The following is a 12,135-nucleotide window of genomic DNA, read 5'->3' as shown; positions in this document are numbered from 1 at the left end:
CTGCCTGGTCATTCTACTGTATATCAGCTTATTGAAATGTATCATAACATCTGTCGGTATTGCTTCTGCATGAGAGGGGGACACAACATGAATGTATGGTATTCTGCGATATTTCTAGGACTTTTGATCGGGTTTGATGATTAAGTTAAAATACTATGGAATTTCAAGGGAATTGTATCAATGGTTGGAAAAATACTTATTTCAGGGAGTCTTTTTGAATAATTTTTACTCCGACTTAGGTTTCATTGAAGCAGGTGTTTCTCGGGGTTCGATTCTTGGCCCTCTTTTGTTTCTTATCTATATTAATGATATTGCTGATGTGTTTGAATCAACCTCTCGTCTTTTTGCAGACGATACTTCTTTGTTAATATCATCCCCTTCATGTCTAGAAATCCAAACGATTATGAAAAGAAATCTATGAAAAACGATCTATTCCGAATTAACCTGGTTGATGACCAACGTTGTATGCGTGGTTACCCTATTGAAGTCTTAATTAAGTAGAATAAAATACTTATTAAATCGAGATAATCTTTTAAAGATTTATAAATCACAGAGACGTATACACTACTATATGGCTTTATATTCTCTGTAAATCATTTATTTTACCAGTTTTTAGAATATGCGGCTTGTGAATTGTGGGATGGTTGTACAACTTATGAAACAAAAATGTTAGAGAAAGCCCAAAGAACAGCTTCTCGTATTATAACTGGTCTTCCTTCATATACCCGAATTGAAGACTTACTTTTTGAAACTGGTCTAGAAACTCTTTCGAATAGAAGAAAACGCAGAAAACTCCAACTTTTGAATAAAATGCACAACAAATTAACGTCATTTCATTATTTTGCCTTATTTCTTTGTTACATTGATTCTGTTCATTTTGAAATTACTCTACCAGGATGCATGTCATGAAATTTGTATAATTTATAATTTATTCAAATGCGGATCGATTTCACAGTTTACACGTTTACTTTTCTAGGTAACACCCCTCCCCTCTATCACCCCACCCCCTCCCACCCCACAGTTCCTTCCTTCCTCAACCTATCTTTTTCCCTTCCCCCAAAATCATATACACTATTTTTACAATATGTATTGAGGAGAGGACTCTATTAAGTTGTAATAACTTGTTGTCCAATCCATTTGTATATTTGTATAATAAGATATGTTTAAACTAAACAAAAGGACAAATACGTCTGTATGATTATCTGAGGAATGGTTAAAAGTTATCTGTTGGAAGAATGGATGGTTGAACTTACCCCGCCTTGGAGCAAGTTCCACAATGGAATCAGCATAGTTATGACGTCATAAAGCATGCAACTACATATTTTCCCCGCCACTGTCACAACTTTCCGTGTATTTCCTGACCGAACCTGTCCTAAAATTGATATTTCGGCAATAACTAACAGAAAGTACTAGGCTTTTATGTAAGCCGGCAAGACTGGGTCAAGATGATTTTTGTAGTTTAGTTGAAAGGGCGGGAAAGGGCGGGACATTCACACGAAAAATGGTAAGGAAATATCAATTATGAAATTACTAAAATGCAAAAAGTCACTTTTGAGGATGGAAAATAAGATAATGACCACTCACTTCCTTCCCGGGCTTTTTAGCGAACTTTCTGTAATCCGACTTGCTACTTAGACGATTCGGCAAACTGATACCGGGAAAAATTCGGCCCATGCATGCAACACAAAAAAAGTCGTGAAGTCGGCGGGAAAATCTGATATTGCATATTTTCACAACGTCGTAATTATATGCGGATTCCAACTTGGGTCGACCGTACCACAGATAACCTGTATGAACTACGTGTAGTCCCAAGGCGGGGCATGTTCGGCCATCCAATCTTCCGACAGAAAAAGTTAAATAATTATTCAAATACGGACGTGTTTGCCCTTTTGTTATAATTTTATGAAAAGCATGGAATCCACATTCATTTCAACAAATGCCATACTGCCCAGAACGACTTAATAAAAGTGGCCCGAACTTATCTAAGTCTTCCCTATACCAACATGCGAAGGTGAAAGTATGTTACACGTACATGATTAGCAAATAGGCTTCAAGAAAGTTAAAAAGAAGTGAGGTAATGATTTTCTTTCTACCCTCCCAGCAGTTACTTTCTCCCTTTCAGTACTTCACGAATTAATTTTAACACCTTGACTTTCGTGTTAATGTCCCGTCCAGTCAACTGAACTGCTACGATCATTAAAATTGTAAATGTTTGCTAAATACCCAAAGGTCTCCCCTTAATAGAAGTAAAGTGATACCCAGCTCTACTGATCATAAGATACTTGTCAGCAACATTACTGGAAATAATTAGTCTAACATGCGATGTTTGTTTGTTTGTGTTTAACGGCCCATCGACGGCTGTGGTAATTTAGGGCCATGGTGATTTTTTGATTTTTTTTTAAACAAACATGTGAGTGGCGAAGATAAAAATGTTCATAATTTTAAAAGCGTTCGCATTGTATGTGTAGATAATTAAAATAAAAAATGGGGTTAAAATAATAAAAGAGATAACGAATAGATGATATGGACTATGTGATATATATAACGTCAAAGTGGGTAAGATTGGTTTAAAGACATCAGAGTCTATAGAATAGACCGATGTCTTTCAAATAGTTAAATAATGCCTTCGAGTCCACGGAACTGAAAAGAATTTTCCTATCCGGGACTCGAAAGTAGTTACCACGAATGTGGCATGAAGGTGGATCAGTAGGATAGGTGTGCCCAGTACGGAGCCGAGATAGGACAAATTCCTCTCTACGATCTTTCCTACTGAGCACAGATATTTTAAGTTTCGGTTGTACTTTAAAAAGTTTGTTGCTGGATTCGAGAGACCAGCGTTGCTGCCATTCATTTTGAATGGCTGTACGAATAATCGGTTAAAATCTGTATATGGTAGTTTAATATTTGTTTGCTAGATAGTTAACGCATATTTTGCTCCCCTATCAACACATTCGTTGCCTTTAATTCCGACACGGCTCGGAATCCAAAGTAATGTGGCATTGGCTGTTACGAGGACGTTAAACCCAAAACAAGCATACAACTTTTGAAAGGGCACGCAACCTATCATTGATAAAGTGATAAATGAATAAAAAAGCATGAGTATGAGTTTATAAATACGGGCCAAGATACTTGAATGAAAAGATTTTCATTGCTTCCCGGAACCTCCTAACAACTTTCAAAATGTAAAGCAGATTGATTCCGGTACTTGTAGCAGGTGTCTCATATTGTTACAAAAAAAGTGATTTTGTTGACAAATTGATGATCTTCCAATAAACTTTTCTACTACTGCGATTAAGGTTCCAACATAGAAAAATTAAATGTAAATCATCCCTGCAGGTCGGGGACCGAGAAAAGCTACCCACTGCATTATCGCACGAGGCGACTAATGTATGAGCCCTCTGCAGAATTGGGGATTTGCTTTTGTGCCCTCTACGTGGAGGCACAAAAACGACCAAAAAAAATCTGCTGCACCCATTGCAGCTTTTGGGATCTTATCTTTCTTTCAACTTCTATCTACCTTTTATTTCCTAGCGCCTTGCTTGGCAATACCTCATTTATGGCTTAAATGTTTGGCGAACGCCCAGGTGAGGAAGGCAATGGGTTCTGTCCCCAGGCCAGGACATACCAAAGTCCCTAAAATGGTAGTTGTTATTCCCTGCTTAACTTTCAGCATTGAGGGTAATGGCAACAACTGGTTTACCCATTGTTAGTATAATGTGACTTGTCGGAATGCTGTGCTGGGTGCCTTCGGCATGTACATGAGATAGCACTATAAAGTCGGCATCAGATCCGCGCTATCACAAGGAGACAAAAACAACAGCATACCCTGTCTCCGACACACATACACACATAAACGCTTACACAAAACACATGGAGGCACGTCCTTAAATGACAGGACGTTTAACAATTTAAACCAAGACAAACTAAATCTACATCATTCCTTGATACGTATAGTATAACCAACATTATCCAACCAACCTCTTAAGTATGGAGTTAGCATTGCCAGGGTTTCTTGTTTTTTCTGTTTGAATGTCTAACAGCAACCGTCGTGTTTTGTTTGGATGTCTCGACAGCAACCGTTGTGTTTTGTTTGGATGTCTCGACAGCACCCGTTGTTTTTTTGTTTTAATGGCTTCTCAGCGGTCGTGTTTGTTTCAATATCGTCACAGTTGCGTTTTGTTTGAATATTTCCTAAGCTACTGTTGTGCTTTGTTTGAATGTCGCCAGATCTTCCGTCGTTTTTATAATTAGTTCAGCGGCCCGAATGGCCAAGTGCGGCGTCCGTCTGTCCTTGACTTTTTACGTTAAACAAGTTTTTCTGAATAACCAAGAGGCCTAGGGTGAATTATTGTTCAAATGAATGACCTTCGCCCATTTTCAAGGTCACTGTGGTGTTAAAATCTTTTAACAACTTCTTCTGAATAACCATAACCATAAGGCGGAGGATGATGGTATTTGGCAAATGCCATGCTGGGATGAAGAGCTACAAAGTTTTTTCAAATTCATGACCTTGACTTATATTCAAGGTCACACAGGTCAAATATGTTTGAAATCTTTAAACAACATCTTCGGAATAACCATAAGGCCAAGAATGTTGATATTTGGTCAGTAGCATGATTAGATGAAGGGTTACCAAGTATGTTAAAATGAATTACCTTGACCTATATTAAAGGTCACAGGGGTCAAATATGTTTTATACCTTTTAACAACTTCTGAATAACCAAAATACCAAAAACGTTGATAGTTGCCAGTACATTGTATATGTTACATGTTTGGATGAAGGGCTATTATTTTTTTTTCATTTGAATGACCTTAACTCACTTTCAAGGTCACATTTGGTCAAATATGTATAAACCTTCAAATGACCTCATCTCAATTAACAAAAGGTCTAGTGTGGTGAGAAGGGCTATAAAGTTTGTTCAACATAATGACCTTGTTTGACTTTTAAACTCACAGTGGTCAAATGTGTTTAAATATTTTACTAGTAACTGGTTCTTTTGAATGACAAAAGTAATAAATACTGATAATTTGCCTGTAGCTTTATTTAAGTCCACGTTTAAGGTTACAAGTGTGAGATTAATACCCAGGTGATCAGCAAAGCAGGCCCATTGGACCTCTTGTTAAAAACACTAAATAGGGAAGGAAAGTGTTACTAGTTCTTCTTTGAAAATGCCAAGAAAAGCTGGTTAATACAAGAACATAGGTAGAGTCAGCTAAAGAGACCAATGTCAAGTTTTATTTTTTGGCTTAACTAGCATACAGATATAAATAGAAGCCTCGCCATACCATAGTTTCACATGGCCTCTTGTGAGAAGTAACGGAAAACTGAAAAAAACCAAAGAGACATTTTGTAAAATAAACATTTATTTCATCAGTTTAAACTTTTTGAAGTGAATTTGAATGAGATCCTTCTGATATGGTCTGGTAGCTATACAGGTTGGGATATTCTCGGGCTGTTCCATCCACAACTTGTGGTCGACATTTTCTGCCTTTAGTTTTTCTGCCAAAGATATCAGACTTTCTTCATTTTTAGCCTGTAAAAATAAAAAAAAATATGCATGATAATATTGATATGTTTGTATATGACAATGTATTCTTATGTATGGTAAACATCATTGACTAACGCTAGGTGTAAAGAGAGGGTGAAGATAGTCCACAATGTAAAAAGGATACACAACAAAGGCATTTATTTGGGTGGGGGAGGGATCTGGGGTAAGAAATAGATATTTTCAAAGGGGTAGAGGGGGTTCCACAATTTCGGATATGCTCATGTTAAACACACTTAACTGTATCAGGGAGTTCATTTGTAGCCAGTAGCCGGTAAAAATACCTCAGATATTTCACCAGCTACTGTATCAGGGAGTTCATTTGTAGCCAGTAGCCGATAAAAATACCATAGATATTTCACCAGCTTCTTTCATGAAGCAATTAGAATAATGTGAATGAAGTACATTTGTACTATGAAAATACCTGAATTAACCATCTACTTTGTGTTAGATACATGAAACTTGAATATTGAAGGAAATATGCAGTCATGATATTAGAATTGATCATGGGGTCTGGCCACAACCCTAGATATCTAGTTTCTGAGTCACAGCTTGGAAACAGTTGAGATCCCTGACCCATAACCATATATATTAAATTGCTGGGCACTAAAAATTTAATACAGACATACTACAAGAATTGGAATTGGGGTCTGGCATATTCCCTTGGATCTCATTTGGAGAATATTTTGCCATGATTGCTTAGATATCCAGGTGAGCTATACAGGCCTGCTGGGCCTCTTGTCTAGATTGAAAATCATAACTATTCTTTGTTATAATATAGATACTTTTTTTGGTTAAATAATTTATTATTATCATTATTTGGCCTATTGTTACAATGTGTGAAGCCTAATAAGTAATAACTTTGAATAGGTCAAAAGCTGCTAAAACGTAAACACACAAATCACTATCCAACCAAAGGTTATTATTGTAACAAACATTTAATATAGTGTTGATTTTCAATCCTAAAAGTAAAATCAAAATATTTCATTTATCATACATGTGTTAATAGGAGATCGAAAAATGCAAAGGCTAGACATGGGTTCGGATCTGGAACTCTCTTAACTCTGGACGGACGCTCTACCAATGAGCTACCTGGTCGCCGACGATTGACCCAGTCCAGTTCCATTACACAAGTATGATGATAATATACACTGAACAGCTGAAGGAAAATTAGATTGAAATTACTCAGGTGAAGTGCATTCAACCAAAACAGACATCAGGCTAATAAGTGATAGTCTCTGAAAGTGGTGGTCGATCCAAAACTGATATACAAAGCTATATTATGTATTTTGGAACAATAGCTAGAAATACATGCCTACATAATGAACAACCAACATGACCAGAAGGTAACAAAAGGAATCTTCGAGTTAGATACATCATCTAGAACAAGAGGACATGCACAGAAAATCAGGAAAAAACATTGCAAGCATGATATTCGGAAATATTCATTTAGCTTTAGCTTTATGTATTATACGTCTCTGGCTTTAGGGTTGTCGAAATCTGGAACAGTCTCCCGGAATATGTTATTACATCGCCAACAATTAAGGACTTTGAAATTAATCTTGATACTCATTGGAAAAATCTTGAAGTGAAATACAATCAATTGGCCGGCCATAAAGAAATGTCAGGAAATGACAATTAATGAATAATATTTTCTAAATAAGTTTAAAATATATTAAGATATGGATATAGATCGAGGCAGTGTGTCTGCCTGCATCCATTATTTATCCTTTTTTTAAGTAATATTATTGTTTAAACAGGAGTCTGACGTTTAATCAATATAAGTATAAAAATAGATTGTATATTAAAAATACCCAGTATACTATAACAAAACAACCCCACCAGGAATGAAATACCTGCGACTCATTCCATCTTGATGGTGTTTTTTTATATAGAGATTGTTATACTTATATTGATATTGATAAATCAGTTAGACGAACACCTGTCACCGCCTAAGTCATGACGAAATGTACAGGTTAACAGTACTATATATAGACAATACACTGTCAACTGTTAACCAATAGTACTCGACATTACCTCTAGAACAACTTTATGCATGCTGTCAGCGTCAGCCAAATATTGTTGGGTTGTTTTCTCGTCTCGGAATTGATGCATAACAGCGGTGCATGCATGGCAAGCTTGAGCTATCAAAGCACCCGTCGGCCATTTAAGTATATCTACTAAGTCTTTTCTGAGAACAACATACTGCACAATTGGTGAGGCCATTCTCATTACGATCGCTAAAATCGATAGTTAATTTCCTTCGATGCGTTTGACAGTTAGTTGGATGGGCGCTTCCATGTTTTCATATCGCAGTCTAAAAATCGCTGAAATACGATTGGTTCAAATACTGCTCCTTTGACCAATCATATTAGATCACAGAAGCTGATGACGTATTTAGGAAGTTCACAAGTAAAATATACACAGCAGTAACAATATCGGCAGGGACTTACCATATACAGTAGCAGGTAGATACGTTATCTTGCAACATATTTAGCATATGAATAACCGTTTATGAATTTCAATAGATACATTCTCTAGAATAAGGTAATTTTGAGTCGGTGCTATTCTGCATTCACAGTGCAGTATGGAAAATTGCGCTGACATGTCTGTGATAAGCTAAGGGTTAATAAGACAACATCTGACAGGCACACATGCATGGCTTATGTACATGTAAACAAGAACTTGGCCGAAAGTGTCAGTTGTTTGTTTCAGTGTTATAAACCCATTTACCAGCCTTAAAAGAACTGACAACATGTAGGTAATCAGTGTATACAAATGACGACCATAACAAATGTACCATATCTGGACCTAAAATTTTACTCGTAACCTGTTGGTAATCAATATTTTTATCAGACATGTGAACTATGATGATCAGGTGTCACATGCTTCTGATAACATTTAAATGGACGACGTACATGAACATTTAAATGGACGACGTACATGAGACATGCCTAACAATATCTTTATTTTACGAAAAAATGAATAAATAACAATATGAAATTTACAATGAAGAATCGTAACTCGTGTTGTACTCTGCTAGAATTAAACCATTTCAGCAATGTATGGTAGTTCATCATAAGAACTGGTCCTGGTAAATAATAAGATGTAAATGTAGGTTCTTTATAATTATTCACATTTTAATTGTATAACACATAAAAGTGTTAAATTATTTAGTCAAAATAACTTGACTGTCTCTCAATTTAAAGAGGATATATATAGTTTGTCATTTTGGACTTATACATTTTCTGGGATGGGTTACGTTTCAGTACTTGGTCGTTTCAGTCCAGGATGTTTTTCGGTTCTTCCCAAAAGCAGCTCAGATGTTTTATAGGATTTTGAGCACTTGTACTAATGTACTTGGACATTGCACTTTGTTTGCCTTTTGTGTTCCTGTATGCTGTTGATAATTATATATATATTAAAATTCTTCAGCATTTTATATATTTACAAAGAAGTAACAAACATCCTTTTCTTAGGTACCAAACTACCGGATACTGAAACATCATTATTTTGGGGATTATGCTCAACATATTAAAAAAAGTCAAAACAAGCTCTTGTAGACCTAAAACTGAATCGCATCTCGTGGACCTAATTAAAGCATGTTTGCATGTACATGTATGCAGGTGTCAGGTTGTTTCACCCTAAATCCCATTCACCCCGGGTCGCACTAAGTTGTATCCTCCTAAAAATATGTTTAGGGTGAAATTTTAGTCCTATTTAGTTGTATATATGGCTATAATATAGTCTAATTTAAAAATATTTTTTCCAGGTCTCCCTTAGCTTATTTTTTGCTTTAAGACTTGTGAGATTTGTACATGATATGGTCGACCAGATCTGCACATGTACAATGTAGCATGCAATTCTTTGGACAAGACATTTGCTTGTGAAACCACAGACTATTTCATGGTGAAACTTGAAAATATTAAACTTTTTTAATAATTAATAACATTTCAACTGATATTCATAACTTTAATATATAGAGAATAATACATGCCTTTTTCCATATCACACCCAGTATCAACCCGAGACTGCAATATCAGCCTAAGGGCCGAAGGCCCGAGGGCTGATATTGGTCGAGGGTTGATACTTGGTGTTATATGGAAAAAGGCGTGTTTTATTCTGTTTATTACATACTTACTAATAAAAACTACTATCTTATGATTTATTTTTATTTTTGAAATATTGAAAAAAAAAAATCCAAAAGGGGGGTGGTATGGGTTTTGCGGGGTGATACAGGTTTTGGGGTGTGATACGGCGGGGGCTGATACAGGTTTTGGGGTGTGATACGGCAAGGGCTGATACGGGTAAGAGCAATTGTGTCGAATCGCATATACAAAAAAAACGAATTTTTTGGTAAGTATGTAATAAATAATAATATTAGGGCAAAACAACCTTCCGCGAACTGAATTTAGGGCAAAAATGACCCAGATACGTTGCATAAGCATTTACTATAACGATATGTATAAACCCCAGTAGCATTCTCAAATTTGAATACACATGTGAGAAGTCTGAAAAAGAAAAAGATTAAATAATCTTACACAAACCATTCATTGGACATCAGAAGAGAATGTCATTGCAAACCGTCCTGAATGTCAGTAAATTAAAGATTGAGGAAAATTATATAATCATTGCAATATCCCATATAAATGTATATAATTCCATATAAGTAAATAAACAAATACATGTAAATGTAGGTCTACAAACAGTTACTAGGTTTGTCTGTGATCTAGATCAATCCAATTTCTTCTAGACTTTAATTGCCTATGTCTATATAGATAGCTACTGCTAATTGTGAACACTGATATCTTATGGACATGCATATGCATGTATGTAATTGGATTTGGATTCACCCTTTCGAATGCCTTGCAGCACACATTAATATACACACAATATATGTACCTTTCTTTTGTTGCAGTAAAATTTAGTTAAAAGCCACGTTGCCAGTGACTTTACGATGACGGTTGTCCATGTTGCCAGTCTGTGTACGTCCTGTGTAGTGGGAGAATGAAGCTGTATCAGACTCGAGTGCCTGAGTGTGATTTCCTCCTGTCCACGCTCACAAAACATGTGTTCATCCTTTTGTTTCTATCATCATTATTACTATCTGGTGAGTAAAGTTTTAAATCTCCGAAAATTATTGAAAAGTTAGTTTTTGCAGAACACCGGATAAATTTTGTGTAACAGTGTATCTGTAAGCATAGTCATTATATTGTTGGTTTGAACCATACTAAAACTGCATGATATAAAAATGGACATAATTCAATTATAGCCTTTGGATGAGGTCGATAAATCCAGGTATTGACCGAAATTAAAGGCTACAATTGTTTTATTATTTTACAAATCAGTAATGTAAGCAATCTGAAAAATAACTCAACAAAAAAGCTTCGGAAGTGGGACGGTGCATTGTTTGGAGACACGTCATAATTCTATTTTCAGAAACACCCAGTCCTTCAACAAAAATCATGCGCTCCAAGTCAATATCGGTTTTTATCGGTGGACACGTGATGCACTCCTGGCCAATCACTTGCTGGGAATAATATGAAAAAATAATAAATAAAAATATATAATTATTCTTCCTTATTATAATGTTCATACTAGCTATAGTGGTTCAAGGTTGTGTTTGTAATGGTTTATGCAGCTCTTTAATGAATATTTAAGAAAACTTCTGTTTGATACCCTCTATTTTTATGTCCTTAAAATGGACTCATTCCCCATCAAATGTTTGAATTCCTTTATGATGAATTTGTTGCAGTAAATTTTCAAAAACACATTAATTTTACTATCTCATCTGTTAATTTATTAATGGTCTCCTCATTACATGTACTGATGATTTTTGATACATTTTAATTAGACATCCTGTTTATGATGAATCAGTATTTGAAAAATTTCATTATTTCCCCAAAGATTTCAAAGTTAGTGCTTCACTTATATTAATTAAAACATACTAGATCCCTTCCCTCCAATCATGCAGCACATGATCAAAATTAATGACATTTCCACCACTGAAATGAAACCTTATGTTGTTTCATACATATGTTATAATTAGTTTTGTTAAAACTCGTGATAAAAAACTAATCACACACTGATCAACCACAAATTTCTGAACTTTTTAACCAAGACTTCTATGTAATTGTAACTTGCATTTATTAAAGACCTTTTGGATCAATATGCCTTACTGAAAATTTACATTTTAAATACATGTTAATTTATACAACTAAACTGAATTTACAGTTGTTTATTCTGTATGTAATACAATATATTGAGTTGATGACGTTTTATTAAATTAATGCTTACACCAGTGAGCAGGTATACACATGTAGATATTGATTTCATATCCCTAGCTGGCCTAATTGCACCTTGTATTGTAAGCATAATATTGTGCATGTATATCTAAACAAAATGTTCATTGAAACATGATGAAAATATTGAAAAACATTGAGCAGACACTATCAGCAGCAGACCTTCTGTATAAAATCATTGTTATAATGTTTTAATTTTATTTGTGTTTGATTATAAATAAATATAAAGAACTATTAATCAAATAGCTGAGTTCATCAATAATTATTCATAATGTTTTTAATTATTT

The 12,135-nt window shown here is 35.1% G+C and overlaps 2 protein-coding genes across 3 annotated transcripts in view; one reads left to right on the top strand and one right to left on the bottom strand.

The window, feature by feature from the left end:
• Nucleotides 1–5,342: 5,342 nt before the first annotated feature.
• Nucleotides 5,343–7,878, bottom strand: LOC110459698 (putative peptidyl-tRNA hydrolase PTRHD1). Its single transcript, XM_021512072.1, has 2 exons — nt 7,584–7,878; nt 5,343–5,534 (listed from the first exon to the last, which is right to left on the bottom strand). Exons 1-2 carry the CDS (start codon nt 7,776–7,778, stop codon nt 5,364–5,366), a joined length of 366 nt encoding a protein of 121 aa, XP_021367747.1. The 5' UTR covers nt 7,779–7,878; the 3' UTR covers nt 5,343–5,363.
• A 55-nt stretch (nt 7,879–7,933) lies between these two features.
• LOC110459692 (dyslexia-associated protein KIAA0319-like protein) overlaps nt 7,934–12,135 on the top strand; it is a 50,618-nt gene continuing 46,416 nt past the window's right edge. For both annotated transcript variants that reach the window (XM_021512063.1, XM_021512062.1), the window contains exons 1-2: nt 7,934–8,014; nt 10,465–10,656. In XM_021512063.1, coding sequence (XP_021367738.1) covers nt 10,554–10,656 — 103 coding nt within the window. In that variant the 5' untranslated portion in view covers nt 7,934–8,014; nt 10,465–10,553. The remainder of the gene's footprint in view (nt 8,015–10,464; nt 10,657–12,135) is intronic.

Source organism: Mizuhopecten yessoensis, unplaced genomic scaffold, assembly GCF_002113885.1.
Source record: "Mizuhopecten yessoensis strain PY_sf001 unplaced genomic scaffold, ASM211388v2 scaffold10185, whole genome shotgun sequence".
Lineage (NCBI taxonomy): Eukaryota > Metazoa > Mollusca > Bivalvia > Pectinida > Pectinidae > Mizuhopecten > Mizuhopecten yessoensis.
Note: the sequence above shows the minus strand (reverse complement) of the source record. Positions and strands in the feature narration are given on the sequence as shown.

Bases quoted from the DNA above. Each gene is read 5' to 3' on its own strand.
- LOC110459698 (XM_021512072.1), bottom strand. From the start codon at position 7,778: ATGAGAATGGCCTCACCAATTGTGCAGTATGTTGTTCTCAGAAAAGAC. The intron at 5,535-7,583 runs GTAATGTCGAGT...TTATTTTTACAG, and splicing joins TGCATAAAGTTGTTCTAGAG to GCTAAAAATGAAGAAAGTCT.